This window comes from Clarias gariepinus, chromosome 19, assembly GCF_024256425.1.
Source record: "Clarias gariepinus isolate MV-2021 ecotype Netherlands chromosome 19, CGAR_prim_01v2, whole genome shotgun sequence".
Lineage (NCBI taxonomy): Eukaryota > Metazoa > Chordata > Actinopteri > Siluriformes > Clariidae > Clarias > Clarias gariepinus.
The window spans coordinates 19,438,562-19,458,498 of record NC_071118.1 but is presented as its reverse complement, the minus strand read 5'-3'; the positions used below and the strand labels follow the sequence as shown (position 1 = coordinate 19,458,498).

Genomic DNA, 19,937 nt, shown 5'->3' with positions numbered 1-19,937 from the left:
CTTGCATGTGGTCTGAAACATTCTCGCAGTCAAATATACTGACAGAATGTATCGTTAAACATATCATGTTATCTATGCCTACTTGTAAAAATGTGGTAAGGCCTACTATGAGTCCAGTGAGGGAAATTATGTTGACAGCCACTTGTTGGGTTACTGACCAACAGTTTGTGTGCTTGTAAAGCACAGTTAAGGGGTATTATAGACACAAAACCTTCTTTGCAAAAAAAAAAAAAAGAAAGAAATGTATATATATATATATATATATATATATATGGATTGTCCCAGAGACAAGGAATTCTGAGATTACCCTTACTATTAGAACAGAATTACAGTTTTATGTTTAAAGATCACTGCCCACTTCATTAGGAACACCTGTATATCTGTATTACCTAATCAGTCAATCATGTGGCCGTAGTGCAATGCAAAAATCATGCAGATACAGGTCAAGAGATTTAGTTAGTGCTCACATGCAACATCAGAATTGAAGAATAAGTGAGCTCTTTATGTCTTTGATAGTGGTGTGGATATTGGTACCAGAAGGGCTGTGTTCGTTGCCATTAATTTTCCCATGTTTCCCCTCTTCCTCCTCATTCCTTATATAGCAATACTTATTATCCCTTACTTCTCCTGGATTTCCATAGTTCTACAATTCTGGCCCATGCGCTTTGATGCAGTAACAGATTTAATCAAACTTGTTTACTTTGTATTTACTCAAGAAATGGCTTAGAACTTAAATGTCCCTTTTTCTTTAAATAAACTTTAAAACATTTGGACACCATCGTGTGTGCGTTTGTGTCTTTCCCAATTGATAGGCAATCGACAAGTGTGTCGAGGCACAGCAGACAAATCTACGGATTATTCATTCATCAATTTTTAAACCTATAAGGCTGTTTTGAGTATTTCTAAACAGCTGGTCTACTTGAAACAGAAAGAACTGTTTACACAGAATGGTTCGAAAACCAAAACCACCACGTGTTCTGGAGATCTACAGACTAAGAACACCTTGTTGATGAGAAAGATCAAAGAAGAATGACTAGACTGGCCTGTAAATCTATAGAAACTCAAATAATCATACATTTTTACCACTGCAAGTAGAAAAACATCTCAGAACATCTTCATTTGGGTGAGCTTGTGCCAAAGAGAGCCTCAGTTACCTGTTGTTGGCTAACAGGCTGCTAAGATGCTTAATGATGAGTCTATTTTTATATTTATATTACTGTATTTTATGTTCTCTGACCACTCCTGAAGAACTTTCATTCACCCAATGCTTTTTCTCCCACCAGTCTCTGCCCCATACCCTGAATGAGTTCCCTCCCAGGGTGTATTTCCATTTTATACCCAGGATTTTCCTGGGCTCCAGAGCCATTTAAACAGGATGTGATTACTTAATGCCAAAGCATATTTACTTTGTATGCCAGATTGTTAGCGCTGTTTATTGATATGTCTCTTCTTTAAAAATACCATTAAAAGGAGGTCATGAATAATAAGTACTGCTCAAAAGTTTTAAAATTGAGTTAAACATGCAGTATTCAAATTTTTTAAAAGAACAGTTACTATAAAGGTTAAAAAATAATATTTTACGTGAAAGCCTTTTGCTTTAATATTGATTGTGGCCTTATGTTCTGTTTGTGCAGTTTTATAAGGAAATAAACTGGTAAGTTGTAAAAAAACAGAGAATCTGCAACAGTCTTCTTGGAGACTTAGGTGCAATTAATTTTTTGGACAGCAATGTTTTATGTATTAACTGTAGTATGTTGCGTTATGTTATAAATGTCATAGAATAAGCACCTAGAACAAAATTTGTACAACAAAAATCTGATGCCTATCTCTTTTCTATAGTATAGTATCATATGCTAATTATTTAGTCATGTGCAAATCTGTCATCAAAGAAGAAGGTGACTACTTTAAAGTATGTACTACATAAAACATTTGCTTTGTTTACAGTATTTTGGCTTGAATCATACTGTATATTAAAATGTATAATAATAATAATAATAATAATAATAATAATAATAATAACAACAACAAAATTAATAGAATTTTTTTTCCATGGTGGTGCATGTAATTTGTTAAGGAGATAAATAAATAATGTTTTCAGACATAGGTTTATTCGATAAACATTATTTTAAAAAAAATTATCTCTGTTTAAATTTATTACATACAAAAATGTATGTTTTACAATTTAATTTCATAAAATTTCAGATACAAACATTTTAAGAACTGTTTAAGAACTGCCATAAGGTTTAGAAAAGCATTTTAGTAAAAACTTATGTTGGGATTTTTTTTTTCTTTAATGTGTTAAATATTTATGGTGGTGTTGTGGTTAGAACTGTCGCCTTGCACCTCCAGGGTCCAGGTTTAATTTGGTTTGCGTGAGTGGGTGCATGTGTGTGCCCTGCGATGGATTGGCACCCTGTCCAGGGTGTACCCTGTCTTATGCTCTAAGTCTCCGGGGATAGGCTCCAGGCCCTCGCGACCCTGAATACAGGATAAAGTGGTATAGACGATGAGTGAGTGAGTGTAAGTGTTAAATATTAATTATATAAAATCTGTATGAACTGGTATGTTATAAACATAAACCTGATTTTAGTATAATATCCCTTCAATTTACATACTGTTTATTATTTTTTTATTAATTTAGGTCACCAAAGATCATCATTTGATCAATTAACATACTCGATGAAAAGATCAGCACTTCTCTGATTCATTCATAGAAGGGCAATACTGTAGGTATTTACAGTCATGCTTATATTCAATATCACAACACATTTTTAAATGTGATAGGGCTTTTATACAACTGTTTTATAAACAAAAAAATATGTTGAGCAACTGCCATTTCAGACAAATTATGGGCCAATATTTTGTTAATTTTGTTCTATCAGTTAAAATTGTTTCTGGATACAGCTCTATCTATCTACAGCTGGATAGAGCATTAAAGACCGTATGTGTAGTAATTGTTCAAGTAAATCAAATTAATGCTATAATTGGACTTTTTGTAACACACAAACAAGTAGAATGATGCAAACAATAATTTTAAACTGTCCTCTTATCCTAAATATCATCACTTTTGGAATGCCGCCTGTCCAATCAAATTAGAGGACCATAACTAACTGTTGTATAATGTGTTTTATTCATAACCTGCACAGACGCACAGAATTCACTCTCTAAGTCCTTAAATGACAGATTTCAATTATTCAGGGAAACAAGTTTATTTAGGGAAACCAATTATAGGTATGCTGTCTCCACCTTCGCCACTAGGCATTATACCACATTGCACTGCAATTAAAAGTAACGCAAGGTGAGTCAGTATTTACCTCATCCTATCAAAAATTTGTTAATGAGTAATGGCCCTAACATTTCCATAAACTTCTTAACTTACCACGTACTGGAACAAATTCCGATATTCATGTTATTTCATCACACATTTGTTTCGCACAAAAATGTAATCAGATTACCTTATACTTCTGAATCTTTATACAAATACACACTTTGTTTTGATCTAACTAATCACTTTTATTTGATGAGTTCTGTCCTAATGAAAGTGAAAATGCCCCTTTTACACTGCACAAGGGGTCATTGAATAGTTTAATGAGTATGAAAACATTGGCTTTTTAATCATAACCCAAATAAAATATCTATGCAATTTTTTTAAAGAAGAATTTCAAAAGACTTTTAATGGTTTTAAATTACTAAAGGTTTTTAAAAAACGCCCCATATAAAGCTTATGGGCTACATGCTTTTTTATTTTGTGTATTGTGTATAACAAACATTTTTATTCAATTAACAATTTTATACATGTTTATGGGTTACGTTTGTAAAGTATCAGAGCTGGTATTATTAGTATTTAACAATTTTATAAAAATTCTCCTTTCCTATTTCCATACATGGGACTGTGTAAAAGTGCTCAGACAAACAAAATTCAACATTTAATTCAGCATAACATTTGGTTTACCCAAAAATGTACTAATGTGTACTTATATTAATCGCAAATAATCTACTGTATGTAAGTAATATCTCAAAAATAACATATTTAAATAATATATCCTTTTACAAAGGCTATAGTAAAAATTTAACAATATCACATCATTAACAATACACTGTTTATCTCTGAATATTTTTCCTTGGGTGATATTGCATGATATTTACTCAGTGCTTAATAGATAGGAGTTTTTTTGGTTATTATAATAATTAATGTATTTTTTATGTTGTACAACTTTTATCTTTTGGAATAATCTATAAAATTGTGTTGCATTTTGCAGCATTACAAATTGTTCTTTAATTTATTAATTCAAATTTAAAAAATGCTTACAATCATTTTCTCAAATGAAAGCGTAAACAAAATTTACAAGCACTTCCGTAACCTGAGAGGTCAATGCAAGTGAAAGATTTAAAAAGTAAATTACTTACATTATGTGTTAAATGTAATTTTAAAAGCCATCACCCAACATCAAGTGTTGAGCAAAGGCTTCAGACACTACAAATAAGCTGATCCTGGCGACTTATTTTTATTTATATATTGCATGTAGGATACTATTAACTAATACATTTAAAACTTCCAATTTAGACAATCTATTTGTGCTTATTTATCACCTTGTGTGGACAAAGTACAAAGTTGACTTGGTGTTCACAAAATGACATTCGAAATTATTTTATTTGACATTACATTTAATTGATATAAATATGTTGATGAAAGCATATAACAATTAAGAAATTTAAGAAATCTGTGTGCACAGAAAAACTTAGAACATATATAACAAATAGACCAAATTAGAGCAATTTAAGAATGCTTTTATCTACACCAAACATTTTGTAGAACAGCATAGCCTTTTACAGTAAAATATTTTTAAAATAAATAATAAAAAAAGAATTAATTAACAATTTCTCCTTATAGGATACCGCTGTCCACGCATGCATTCGACGTTTATTCTTATATTTCCTCTCTGTCTTTTTTTTTTTTTTTACATCAGTTGCCCTTTTATTCTCCTACTTATTTACTGCAAAAATAAATAAATAAATAAATAAATAAATAAAAATAATAATAATAATAATAAAAGATTTGTGGTCGGGGTATGCAAGGATTTGTTTTCATAAACAAAAACTCACAATGCAGGTAGCGTACCGTGTCAAATATTGCAAATATGAGCGCTACATTGTGTGTTATGTGCAGCGTCAGGTGTAAATGTCTTTAATAATAGGCCTGATTGTTAATATATTAGCACAGATAGATAATAGATATATAGACATCCGGGTGCCTATGCTTTAGTTTTTAGTAGGTCAACCTTTGAATGACAGGGCTTTGAAAGAGAAATTTTGTATAAAAGAAGACAAACCGACAAAAGAAGATATTCGAAACCAACGCGTGCCATTAGGAAAAACTCATAGAGACTGTGTGCTCGAGCGCTTTACGGCGCAGTGACGCGATGCTTGTGCCGCGCCACACGTCACTATCTGTCGATGACGAGTTGCAGAGTTGCGTGGATCCACTCGCGCTTGTCGGACCCGCGAGTGACGCTGGCACCATCCCCGGAAATGTGGGCTGGTATAGATGGTGCGACTGCAAGGCCGAGCCATTGGACGCCATGTTGGAAAGACCCATCGATCCAGGTCCCGTCGGGCCTGCGCCTCCCAAGCTGCACTGCGAAAGTGACTGCGCCATTGCAGGCTGGCGGCCGAGCGCCGGCGGAAGTTGGAGTTGAGAGACACTCGGCATCCCGGCGGCGGCCCAGCGCGTGTCGTTTGCGTGAAACGAGCAGAGGCTGTCGTTAATTGCTGCCGAAGGAAACTGCGGTAAACCGTGATGAGTAGGAAGTAATGTGCCGGGGGTGCGGAACACGTTGGTGGTCTTCTTGCGCTTTTTCCATTTGGCGCGTCGATTCTGGAACCAAACCTGCGACAACCAAACCACACACCTGATGATCTGATGCAAAGACTAGCCACATCTCATAATTACAAATGTTAAAAGAACTCATGAAGTAACTATTTTTTTTAATAGGCTAACGATTAGGGTAATTGATTAGCTAGTCTTTTGTCAGCATTATTTTCAGGTTTATACTCATAAGTTGTTTTGTATTAAATCTATTTTTAGATGATTATGTTGGTTCTTTGGGGAATCTTTAGAATAGTTTCATTAAATAAACTCATGTGATAAACCTATTGCTGCTGTTCTTTCTTAGCTCCACCTTTATTATGTTACACCAAAACATTACACGACAAAAGAATTACCCATGACAATAAATAAATAAATAAATAAATAAGCTGTAAATGCATATAGGCCCACAATAAAAACTGGTTAGCATGGATTACAAAAAAGGAGGAGATTGCAAAATAAAGTGCACGTTTAATTTGCTTAATTTAATGTATTGTAAATCTGTTATGTATGTATAACTATTATAATTACGAAACAATAACGTATATGTTATATGGACAATTACATGCTCACCTTCCTTCATATATACACTACATGTCGTACGTTTACATCCTGGACCATTGCACAAAGACACTTTAATAACTTTGCACACCTACCTTGTAGTGTACCCTACACTACATTTTACAGTTTTACGTTTACATCCTGGACCAGTGCACAAAGACACTTTAATAACCTCTGCACAAAGTCACTTTGTTCTATGCATATTTGCACACACAGCACAGTATATTTCAATTTGTACAGTAGATTTCTATTTTTGCACATCATATTTCTATTTTTATTTTTAGTTCTATTTTTTCCTAGCACATTTCTATTTTTATTTTTAGTTCTATTTTTCCTAGTTTAATTTAATTTTTAATTTAATTTCTATCGTATTTCTTTTATTCATATTTATTTCTTATTTGTAAACTTTAATTCTCTTCTAGGGTCAATGGCAGTTGTATAATGCATTTCACTACATTTTGTACTGTGTATGTTTGTGTATGTGACAAATAAAATTTGAATTTGAATTTGATATGTACATATATTTATATACTGTACACACACACACACACACACACACACACATACCATCCTCATACGATGATTATTACGATCTATTGCCAGAATATTGTTTATTGGTTGAAGACATTTAAATTTCTAGTTATCAGCTAGTATATATACTACCAGTAAATAAGTGTATATATAGTACTCTCTCTCTCTCTCTCTCTATATATATATATATATATATATATATATATATATATATATAAAATTTTATATTTCTATATTTATAATATAAATATATATGTATATTATATGCATACATTTATCTAAATTGTAGATTTTTAATGGATTATATCACTCTCAAAACAAACACTACCAATCACCCTATAATGTAATTTATGTGTCCCCTGTTAAACTGGATATTTTATAACAACCGAACATGCAAATAACATAATTTTGAAATTTAGACATGTTAAATTTCGACAATAACTGAGCCTGCAGCTGAAACGCCGTACGATTTTTATTTAGGCATTTTAGGTTAAAGTATGAGATTAACGTTTCTTGGCACAATCCATCATGCAGCTCTTCCGTAAAGGTCATTAATTAATGTCTCGTATGTCCAAAAGCACTATCATGGACTGTTTATGGTCTTGCTCTGTGTTTATCCCAGACGCTTTATAGAGACCTCATTCGGGAGCTGAGCTCAGGTGATTAATGGGAACTTAATGGTTTGGAAAAAGAGAAAATTACAATTAATACCACCGGTTCCCGCCCGTTTAGTGGATTTAAAAAGAGTGGGTGGAAGGACAAAACAAGGGCATCATGTTAAAACGACACTCGTTAAATCTGGCCTGACGCGCATTAGGCTTTAGACGGAAATATGTAGGCTACATATTTCAAACCTTATTCAACAAAAGAGAACGCACATCCTACCCGTCATAGGTGAAATTAATAGACTCATATTTAGGGCTTTAATGCTGCCGAATCGCCTTATTGTGGGACGAGATTATTGAGATGATGCGCGTCAGCCTTTTTCACAAACGACGTTCTATGGATTTAATGAACCGTCTTAGAGATAAACAGATAAATGTTAACACATTTTGGCGATATCGGTTATATAAGCTATCACATATAAATCCTAAAAGTACTAAAAGTAATAGCTAGAAACGTGTACCATAAATAGGCAAAAGACTGTGGGATGTAAAAACAAATAAATTTGCAGTATTAAGGCTAAGCTTAATAAAATAAATAAATAAATAAATAAATAAATATAGCACACAAGAATTATCGGGTAATTATGCTGGTTATTAGTTTATTTGGACATTTGCATGGTTTTACATTTAGTTTAAGGAGTCAATAAATAATACTAAACTAGGTGGGAAAACAATGGGTTGGGGTTTAAAGCTTCGGGATCCCCAAATGTCTATTTATTCTATGCAGTGTATATGCAATGTCTAGTGAACTTGGAACTGACCACGAAGAAATCTAAGTCGTACTCCTAATATCGATTAAATAAGCTATGTGTACCGGTGACACATGACGGATGACAGAACATGAATCACATCTTGCATTAAATAGCTGGATTAATGACTCAAAAACATACACGATTTATCAAACGATTAAACGAGAGTACAATGTTAGGGAAACTTAACTGAGATTCATTATAAACAATGGCGCAGCATGTCATATACATTTTGAATTATTTGAATTATATGTATTATTTTCTTTATTATCTTTTTCCGTCTACTGATGACGGGGACACATTGCTGTACCACTACAGACAATTATATAGCTTTCCTCTATTTCTTTTTTTTTTCAAGCGTTCCCGTCAGAGAAAATTTAGTTATTATATTACTATTTTTCGACAAATCAAAGCTTATTGTTTTTGTAAATTATTTGAGTGGCTGGAAATTCTAAAGAGGCCCAGGTTATTTTATATAATAGATTAATCTCTAACCAGTCACGTAATAATAATAATAATAATAATAATAATAATAATAATAAAACCCTTATAAGGTAGGTTGTTAATATTAATGTTGCTTATGTTGTTGTGATGGCATTAAGCCCTTTGATAAGGTACCAATTTAAACAGGCAAAAGTCGTAAACATTTGTAAACGGACGTACCTGCACGCGCGATTCCGTCAGGCCGATGCGCAGCGCGAGCTCCTCTCGCATGAAGATGTCAGGATAGTGAGTTTTGGCGAAGCTGCGCTCTAACTCGTTGAGTTGCGCAGGTGTAAAGCGGGTTCGGTGGCGTTTCTGTTTCTGTGTTTGTTGACTAACGGATTGCGCCGAGTTTTGGTTTTGTTGTTGCTGTTGCTTGTCTTGCTCTTTGCCGTTTGGTTGATTGGATCCCACGTTGCCGAGCTCGTCACCGGGCAGATGGGTCGCGCCTTCTAGAGTTTCCGGGCTCGGGCCAAGTTCTCCGGTATGTCCGGTCTCAGACACCCCGCCACCGACTCCGAGTCTGCACTTCAGTGCCTCTCTGTGTCCCAGGAGGTCCGCCGTGGCATCTTTCATCCCTGCAAAGCACAAACACACACACACACACACAAACACAAAGGTCAATTTTCTACAATTATAATAAAAGATACGAGTTACGGTAAAAAACAACGATTATCGCACAGAAGTGAACTAGTTTTGAGTGTGTCGAAAGAATCACGCTTGTTACGATGACACAAAACACGAATAATACGGGAGGACTGCACACACCCCTTAATTACGCATGCTTCAAGTGTCTAATTCCATTCAATGCCATCATTATACTTAAATTACATCATAATCTAATAATGATAATTACATTTCCTTCCAGTAAATTAGATCACTTTAAATTATATTAGAATTAAACAAGGAACAAATTGTCACTTTTCACTGCTTGGTTTAAGAAATGAGAGCGACGTAGAAAGCGAGGCTAAGAGAGAAGGTCCTCAAAGCTTACAGTGCACATCCAGAGCGCAGTTTCGCGATAGTTACTCACCAAGCCGAGCGTCTAGCAGGTCGACGTGCGAAAGCATCGTTCGCCGCTCAAGGGTGATGTTTTATTTTACTTTTAAAAAAATCACTCTGTGATTGTAACCTATTTAATATATGTATATATATTGGGGTTTTAAAAAGGAAGTCCCCTGCATTATAATGCCCTTTAGAAGAACGGGGAGGTGCTTAATAGTTGGATAGCCCCATAAGCGGCTTCAAATAAGAGCCAATCAGCTTTTGAAGCCGGCCCATGTCAGCCACTCACATGCGTTCATTTCTTCTCATTTCTCACCGAAGGGTATTTTTTATGTTTTTATCCCAACTTCCAAATTGGAGACCGATTTAGTGTTACGCCAAAGCGTCGACCTCTTTTAAAAGATCCACCCAAATGCATACAGTCACGGTGATTTCTGATAGAAAGAGTAAACAAACATCCTCTTACCTTCATATCTGATAAAATAATAATAATAATAATAATTATTATTATTATTAAATTATTATTATTATTATTATTAGTAGTAGTAGTAGTAGTAGAAGTAGCATTTTAGTGGCATGGTAATTAATATTTAGGTTACACGCAAATAACAAGCCCCGGGACACAAGCGCATCTCTCCAAAACACCTAGAACCCTTTTTTTCGCTTCAGTTAAAGTTTGGTTTCGATTCATTTTTATGCTGAAATGTAACGAAATGCGCGCTTGCGCCTTTAAGACAGCATCTAAAGTTCTTGTAATGAAGTAATTTTCAAGACCATCAGGCCTTTATGCAATTAGTGCTACTATACTAATTATAGCCTACTAATGTACTGCGAATATCAGCCGAGGTCATTATAAATCACAGGGAGGCGAATTATATGTGAAAACCCCGAAATGGGAAAATATTATTTTATTGATTTTGTTTGTTATGCTTTTATTACTCCAGAATAAAAGCTATTTCTTTCTGTCTGTTTAGGCCAACCAAACTCAACGACAGCGCGATGCGTGGAGCCATAAATGGGTATCTGAAATGTTAATTGTAGATAAATTATACAAATCTCAAAAGGCAGATATAAACCGAGAGCTCCTCTGTAAATTACGCTTAATGTAATACAATGGAGGCGTCCAAGCGAGAATACTCCCACAGTCAGGATTCATGACACAAAAACATGCAAAAACAAAATAAGGGAAAGAATCCGTTGGATTGATAAACCAAAATGTCAGCGGAACAGCAAAGACGGCCTGTGAGTGAAGAGTTGTGGGTATGCTCGTGTTTTCTCTCCCGCTTTTTGGCGAGGAAAAAAAACGTTGTATTGAGCACTCAATGGAGGGTACGAGACATAAATACGGGTTGTGGAAGCATGGCGTTGCTAAAAGCGCAATAAAGCGAAAGCGATGCTTTATGCATATGTTAGCATGATAGTCTGGAAGAATTTTACGTGTTAAAAAGGAATAAAAAATTGTGTTGAGTGATTTTAAATCAGTGCATTATTTAAGTGCTTGCTCCAATTCGTCGCTTGATTGATGGCGTACTTCGTTTTTACGACTTTTCAATAGTTCGCGCCTCCTTTTTATAGCTGTACAAAGTGAATTGCTCTCAGCACGGGTCATAATTATCCGGTTAAAACGCGACGACAGACGCTTAACGACGCTTTCACAGAAACCGAGAATCACTTGCAGAGAGATATTACTCGGAGGACAAAACTATAAATCAGAAACAAACTGCGTCCGACCCTCGTGTTGAATTTACCAGGCTTCCCACGCATTTCTTTTGGTATCTTTATTCAGCAGTAAAGGATTTTCCGTAGCGGTTCAAGTGATTTTTCCCTAATAAATAGGGTTTAAATGGTTGCGCACAGCCGGGAGCAGGTACACAACAACCTCGCTGTGAATACATTGGCTGCTTCTAATGCAATTCATTCTGTGTGTTTACCTCGTGCAAAATTGTACAGATTGGATGTCTGCACACGATGCCAGAACCTGAGAGCTACACCGAGATTACCGGCTTTCTTTGTGAAGCGCGAAGAAAGAGAAAACCGTTTTATTAAATGTTATGTGGATAAAAACCGTTTTACCGCTTTACACAGAGAGATAAAATGAGTACCTATAGGCTCATGCAGCCAAGGTGAGAAAAAACTTACAAATAAGGCCTTAATCCATAATACATTGATACAATGATAATAATAATAATAATAATAATAATAATAATAATATTAAAATCTGACTTAAGTTTTAATTATCTGTACTAATTAAGCTAAAAAAATCAGTTAGATCCCTAAAAAGGGATTCGCCTCCTACACCTAAGACAATACGTGGATCATCTTCTTTAATGTAAAATTGGCAATATTAAATACGGTGTAAGACTGTAATACAGGGAATAGTTATTACCATATTATTATTATTATTATTATTATTATTCCTGCACTGGTGAACGATTCAATAATCGATTTAAAATATTTCTATATGTGTGTTTGTGTGTTTGTGTGTGTGCGTGTTTTTGTGTGTGTGCGTGTGTGTGTAATTGGTAGTGAATCAGAGCTGAGTCACATTTCTCTTCGCACAAGAGCACATCAATCTCGTACAGCCTATAAATAAAAATAGACAAACAAATTCGCTGCATGCAATTCAATGCAGCGCATCTGGGCGGAAAGTAGACATTTTCACGCTCCCTAGACGATGAGTGACTTTTAATAAAGCCACACAAGTAAAACACTGCACGCGCTTTAAAGCTGAGAAAAATGTCCGTCTTGCCGGATTCGGGAAAATAATCAAGGTTTTCTTGCACCGTGAATTAGGGGGGAAAACACGTTTTTTGTTGACCTATGTATGCATGTGTGTGTATGCATGTGACATCCTTTTCTCTGACTGCAAGCACAAGTAATTTGCAAGGCACTCAATTTGAGAATTTCTAAAGAGCAAATCGATCGTGCCCCTGCAGAAACGTCAGTTTAACAAATTAGATTCGCGCGCTCGTGCAGCGGGATTGGGTGGTGCGCGTGTCTGTGAGTGCTTAGCTCGTGGGGCGGGGGGTAGGATGCAGGTAGCGCATGCTCATGCTCCAATTAGTAGCGTTGCCCTCGGAACGGGGCCTCGATTAGACCGTGATTCGGCCCAAAGCAATATAATTATGATTCCAAATAAAATAATCAGCATTTGAAGAGCTATTTCCTTAACGAGACGCAGGGGCCGAGTGTCACGGAGCGGCGGCGGCTCATTAGCCCCGTAATGAGGCTGTGGGGGTGGAAGGGGGTTTAATAAATTATCGAAATCGGGATAGTGAAGACGGAGCCAAAACCGAATTAATCTGCTCCAGAATCTGCAATCTAACAATCAATTGGAACTCGTATCACACGCGACGAGCCATAAAGTTACATTTGTAGAAAGGAATTCACGGGTGAATTGGTAAATTAATCAATGGTGCTAAACCGTTTGAGATTAATTTCATTAGGACACTCTAGCTATCAGACACTCCGCAGAAAAGACCTCCAATTTATTTTACGTGCTGTAAAAAAAAAAACACTTATAGGCCTACTTTAACCTTATAATTACCCAGGTACAATAAGACGGAAAGAGAACGCAACTCGAAGGCAATTACTTTAATAAAGCAGAAAGGGCAGGAAGGGAGCAACTTGTTCAAGTAAATAAATTGAAGGGTCGTAATTTATTGGCGTTAAAAGTACGAAAGAAATGTGTTAATTTTTTCATGTCAGTTTTTTATGTAGCTAAGAGAGAGAGAGAGAGGAAGCCCTGTTAATGATTCGCATCATTAACAGGACTTCATCTCTCTCTCTCTCTCTCTTCCTCTCTCTCTCTCTCTCTCTCTCTCTCTCTCTATCTACTATAATTTTACTCTTGCAGGAAAGAAACGGATGCAAGACTTCTGACCAATGTTTATGACTTATGGCCAATATTAATTTCATTTTTCTCTCCAGGTGACATATTATTCCTCTGGATTTTCTATTCACGAACCCCAGACATGCCAAAGTAAGCCTACATAGCTCACCCACAGCACTTCGACTTAACTGATATATTGCTTTACTAATAATTTACTTGTTTAGTGTATGATATTGAAGCTCAGTTTATTTTCACTAAACAACAAATGTAACCTACTTGTAAGGCAGTTAAACAATCTGGACACACTAGAGGCCCCAAATGGCTGATGATGTATATAAATTGAACCTCTTTAGTGTTTTTGTGTTTAAAAGTCTCTGTCCCAACACATTATAGAGCGAAAAAAATCTAAGGCTAATTGTATTATTATTATTATTATTATTATTATTATTGTTGTTGTTGTTGTTGTTGTTGTTGTTGTCGTCGTCGTCGTTGTTGGTATTATTATGTTGTTAAAGTAATAATAAATACAACCACCAGGGGCCAGTCATCAGGGTTCAATCTGCAAATTGGCTCAACAATTCAATAAATTGGTGCAATAGTGCCACCTGTGTTCAATAATCTTAACAGTCTTTTAACACAACGCACTGCGCAACTTAGTCAGGTTGCCATCAGTTCCAGGTTTTTTTTTGTTTGTTTTGCTGATAAGCTAATAATAATGCTGAATCAAAAAGCAACATGGTATGTACGAATATACCTGTTGGAAAGTTAGTCTTAAGATAAGTTTTTAAGTGAACAGTTTTCATGATGATTGGTTGGAGGTGACTATATTTTTCTAACCTCCCTCTTAAAACCATTATGGCTATGACGAACTCAGAATGGTGGCTCGTGTTTTGTGAATGTTCTCTTTTTCCTGTTGACTCCACAAAAACATGTTGAATACTGATTTAAAAACTACAAGATTTTTCAAAACCATCGAATACTTCTGCAGTTTGCATGCAGATGTTACTTGTTACGTAAAAATACTATTTTACCGTTTACTGGTCTTAGCCTTTATACACTAACTTTATACACTATGTAACTTTCTGAAGACCACGTTTGCGCACAAATAAAATATGAAATATGAAAGTATTGTCTACTTTTCCATTTTGTTGACGATTCTACCGCCAAACAAACGGTCAGAGGAAGGAGATTGTGGACATTTATAGTGACCGATTAAAGGAGCCAAGACATCAGCCACTGTCTCCACCTCCTGTCAAAATTCAACTTAAAGCGCTCTCGGAGCTCGGAGACAAAAGCATGTGCGACCTTTGACAGTATTATTATTTTTATTATTATTATTATTATATTAATAATATTATCATGTTATCATGCATATCAATCTAACGTATAGCTATATATTCAGTATTAATATATGTTTATATATATATTGTTTTCTCCTGAAGTGTGTATAGAATTTGCGAACTCCATTTAACCTAATCTGCCTAAGTCTTTGGACTGTGTGAGGGAATCAGAGTACCTGGAGCAAACACACCAAGCACAAGAAAAAACATGCAAACACCACACACACAGACCCGAGGCAGGAAACGAACCCTCAACCCTGGGGACCACAGTGCTAAGCACTATGCAACCGTGCCACCCTTTACTGTACTTTAGCACCTGAAAATATAAGTTGAATTAGCACCTACTACTGTTCAAAAAAAAAGGTCAATAACATAAAAATTAATACATTTATATTTCTGCCTCCTTTTTTTCAGTGCAATAATTTCAGTGCAATACATTTCATAAAGATAAACCATGATTTACAATAAATGTAAGCTGCATTTATTTATTAAGGGAAAACAACTGTACAAACTTGCCTGGCCCTAATTGTAAAAGTAATTGCCCCAAAACCTAATAACTGGTTGTGTCACCCTTGGCAGCAACCCCCCCCCCCCCCCAACTTTCTATGCAGAATTTTTTTATTTAGCCTCAATGGAGGGTTTAGGCATGTTTCAGATCATGCCACAGAATCACAATTGGATTTAAGTCTGGACTTTGACTAGGCCACTACAAAACCTTAATTTGCAGATCATTTACTTGCTGCATAACCCAAGTGCGCTTAAACTTAAGGCCACAAACTGATGGCTGGACATTTTTCTTCAGGATTTTTTAGTAGAGCACAGAATTCATGGCAAGTCACGTAAATGATGGCAAGTCATTCAGATCCTAAAGTTACAAAGCACTGTGTTTGACTGGTGGTATGATGTTCTTTTTATGAATTGCATTTTTATGGCAGATGTAACAGGATGCACCCTTTCCAAAAAGTTAAATTTTTGTCAGTCGACCTAATATTTCCCCCGAAGTCTGGGGCTAATTAAGATGTTTTTGGCAAACATGAGATAAGCCTTTTTTTCTTTTTGATCAGCAGTCGCTTTGACCTTGAAACTCTCCCATATATGCCATTTTGTCCCTTTGTTATTGTTGAAGCCTGAACATTGGGTTATTTTATGAGCTTCTGAGTGAGTTGTCGTTGTACTCTTGGAGTGGTAACATTTACTAGTGTTTCAAGTTTTCTCTATTTGTGAATAATAGCTTTCACCATGGTTCACTGGAGTCCCAAAGCCTTAGAAATGACTTGGTAACCCTTTCTAAACTGATACATTTCAATTACCTGGTTTCTCATTTGTTCTTAAATTTCTGTAGGTTGTGGCAAGATTTGTGCCTGAATGTGGCAAGTGAAATTTAGGTTAACTTTCCAAAAATGTGGTTATATTTGTGTAATATTACAATTTGATTGATGATCGAAATCATTTTTGTGTGACAAATAAGAAAGAAAAATCAGGAAGGCAAATACTTCTTCACAGTACTATCTATGAGTCTGTATAACAAAGCTTCATAATAATATGCAATCCTGCATTCTGCAAAAACGTAATTTTGAGGTTTTAAAACATCTAAGCATCTTCCCCATAGCCCTGATATTGCTCCATTGGATCACTTAACAACCTGGTAAAGTTACATGGTAAAAAATAAAAATAAAAAACAGAAAAAAACAGTCAAAAATAGCTAAAAAATAGCTAGAAACTTCCGTTTAGTAGTGAAAGTGAGAACATTTTCATATGCACACATTGTGATGCGAACTCAGGATTGGGATTAAACAGCTGTGTGGCCACAAGAAATCCACTTGTTAGTGGGAAAGAGGACCACACCATTGTTATTTATCCCTTAATTAAAAACAAAGAGAATTAAACACTAGAAACATGAACGTTAGCTGATATTCTAAAGTAGAGTAAGTGGAAATACAAAGAAAAGTCTACAAGATCTACAGGACTATTCACCACTTCCAAGGTTTATTCTCTTTAAATTTTGTCTACATGGTACTAGTAAAAGATAAAATCTTCTTTAACTCCTGTCAATTACACTACCTGTAGTTATATATGAATTGTGACAACAAAAGTAAAAAAACATACCAATAGCACACATGTCTATTGGTATGAGAGCACTTCTTACCATTACTTACCATACTATTACTCTTTTTTACAACATCTGATTTGAAGTCAAAAAGTTATTTTGAATGATTTAATAAACACAGGCCATGTCCTGAGAACTCTTGAGTGACTAATACATAATAAGCTCGGGAGCAGCACCTCTGGCATAATTTTAGTTGGAAGTAGAGTTTAACTAAAATGCATGACTTGTTCTGTCTCTTCTTATGAACATCGTAGATCACAGCGGTGTCATTGAAAAGCTACTGAAGAGCTATTTATAGTAATTATAATAAAACCCATAAAATGTTAAAGCAAACTCATCAGCTCTATGGGTGGATTAAAATAGTTGAAGTTTTCATCTGATGAACACCATACCACTGTAAATCATGGAACGGCAGTATCATGCTGTGCAGGGGTTTTTTTTCTAGAAAAGAGACTGGTGCACAAAAATAGAAGGCATCATGATTAAAGAGGATTATCTAGAAATACAGAAGGATCCTAAAATCATAAAAACATTACAACTTACATTGTATACATAACTTGACTGCAATTGAGTAGAAGGACAATTATCTAATCTATCTATCTATCTAACTGTCACAAACAGACAGGCAAGTGCAAGTATTGGAGTTGGCATAGCAATATATAAAGTTGAACAATATATATAATATGAACAATATATAAAGTTATATAATAACAATATAAAACTTGACAAAGATGCATTATATAGTTTGTATCTTTTTATATATTTTATATATTTTTATTTAATAAAATAAGGTCGCTTTACAATAACAAAAATATTTATACAATGGAAGAGAAATCTGAAAAACAACAAAAACAGAATATATCAGAAATATATGGGGGGGGGGGGGGAGACCATTCAGTGCTTTGAAGGTGATGAAGAGAATCTTGTATTAAATGCGGGAACAAACGGGTAGCCAATGAAGTCTGTGAAGGATGGGAGTAATGTGTGAGGATTTCTTTGAATAAGTGAGGCCCTGGCAGCAGAGTTCTGAATGTATTGGAGCTAATTTAATGTTGTATTTGGTAGACAAAGTAATGAAAGTGTGAACCAGTGTCTCAGCATCCTTGATGTCTAAGAAGGGCAGTAGACGAGCTATATTGCGGAGATGATAGGAGGTAGATTTAGTAAGTGACAAAATGTGAGGTAGAAAGAAAAGATATAAGTAAAAAATTATACCCAGATTTTTACGGTGGTGGACTGTCTAACCAAGGTCCCGGAAATATTAACAGTATCAGTACAAAAAGAAGCAGCGTTTTTGGGTGAACCAACAAGTAGAACATCTGTTTTATAAGTATTGAGCTTGAGAAGTTTACTGGTCATCCAAACATTTATGCAAGCTGAAATGGAGTTAGTGGGAAAGGGATGGTAGTGTCAAAAACTGATATAAAATTGAGTGTCGTCTGCATAACGGTGGAAATTAAAACAATGATGGCGGATGATTTTACCTAAAGGAAACATGTACAACGTGATGAACAGTAGTGGGCCAAAAACAGAACCCTGAGGAACACCATTACAAAACAGAAGTGGTAGAGGATTTAGCCTGGCGGATAGCAATATAGTGTTGACGGTCAGACAGATAAGAATTGAACCAAGCTAAGGCAGTTCCAGAAATACCAAGAGCAGAGAATCGTGAAATGAGAATACTGTGAGAGATAGTATCAAATGCTAGAAAGAATTAGAATTAGAATTTAGAATTAAAATGCCAACAGAGCCAGCATCAAAGGCCATAAGAAGGTCGTTGACAACCGTAAGAAGTGCTGTCTCAGTACTGTGGTGAGAGCGAAAACCGGATTAAAAACATTCATACAGATTATGAGATGACAAATACGACTGTAGTTGAACAGCAACAACTTTTTCAAGTATTTTTGTGAGTAGCAGAAGATTTGAAATTGGTCGGTAATTGGCCATATCAGCAGGGTCAAGGCCAGGATTCTAAAAGCTGCAGTTTCTAAAATAAAAATATTAAAAATATATTTGCAAAGTAATATGATAAGCTTGTTGAAGGGTACCAAAAGCATTAGATTCAGGTTTAAGCAAATTATTTCACTTGGGAAATGTATGATAAACTTTTTAGTAAACATTTTTATCTACAAATAAGGTGTGAAAAAATGTACCTTTTACTCCTTTTACATCTTCATTTTATTGGAAAGTAGACGAGACAATATTTGTCTAACTTGCAACTTCACCAGTTTTGTCAAGCATGTGGACACTGTAGTCACATATTTCTGTTCTTAGGTTGTAGGAGTGGAACCCATGTTGTTCTTATAGTTACTATAGCTCATCTACCTCAAGGTTTGACCCCTTGTGTGCTCCTTAGTTGCTTTTTTGCTCTGTGTCTACATGATTGCATCACATAATTGGTGCAGAATTATCATCTGCTCATTCATGCTGCAAATGTGTTTTACCACATTCCAAATCATGCTAAAAGTAGCCATTATAAAATGCCTAAATTGTCGCCCAAATAGATGTAAATGGCTAGCAGTAATATTCAGGCAGGCTTGTGAGATTCACACAATGCTTAATTGATATTAGAAGGCCACTTATTCCTTATTAGGTATAAGTGTTCCAAGAAAACATTACACTGAATTGATGACACAAGGTAAATTGCGTCCGTGGATTTATGCACTTAAGATTTCTGTTCCTGACCATGGTTCATTTTTCATGGTTATTTTATGTTAAGTCAGAGTAGCTTTATTCCCACTTTAGAACAGTCTGACCATTCCGTTCTGACCTCTCTCTTCAACAAGACATTTCCACCC

At 35.3% G+C, this 19,937-nt stretch overlaps 1 protein-coding gene across 1 annotated transcript; it reads right to left on the bottom strand.

The window, feature by feature from the left end:
• Positions 1 to 5,067: 5,067 nt before the first annotated feature.
• otpa (orthopedia homeobox a) lies at positions 5,068 to 9,934 on the bottom strand. The gene is made up of 3 exons (XM_053479043.1): positions 9,889 to 9,934; positions 9,036 to 9,433; positions 5,068 to 5,887 (listed from the first exon to the last, which is right to left on the bottom strand). Exons 1-3 carry the CDS (start codon positions 9,923 to 9,925, stop codon positions 5,366 to 5,368), a joined length of 957 nt encoding a protein of 318 aa, XP_053335018.1. The 5' UTR covers positions 9,926 to 9,934; the 3' UTR covers positions 5,068 to 5,365.
• Positions 9,935 to 19,937: the final 10,003 nt, after the last annotated feature.

Bases quoted from the DNA above. Each gene is read 5' to 3' on its own strand.
- otpa (XM_053479043.1), bottom strand. From the start codon at position 9,925: ATGCTTTCGCACGTCGACCTGCTAGACGCTCGGCTTG. The intron at 9,434-9,888 runs GTGAGTAACTAT...TGTGCTTTGCAG, and splicing joins CCTGCTAGACGCTCGGCTTG to GGATGAAAGATGCCACGGCG. The intron at 5,888-9,035 runs GTACGTCCGTTT...TGGTTGTCGCAG, and splicing joins TGACGGAATCGCGCGTGCAG to GTTTGGTTCCAGAATCGACG.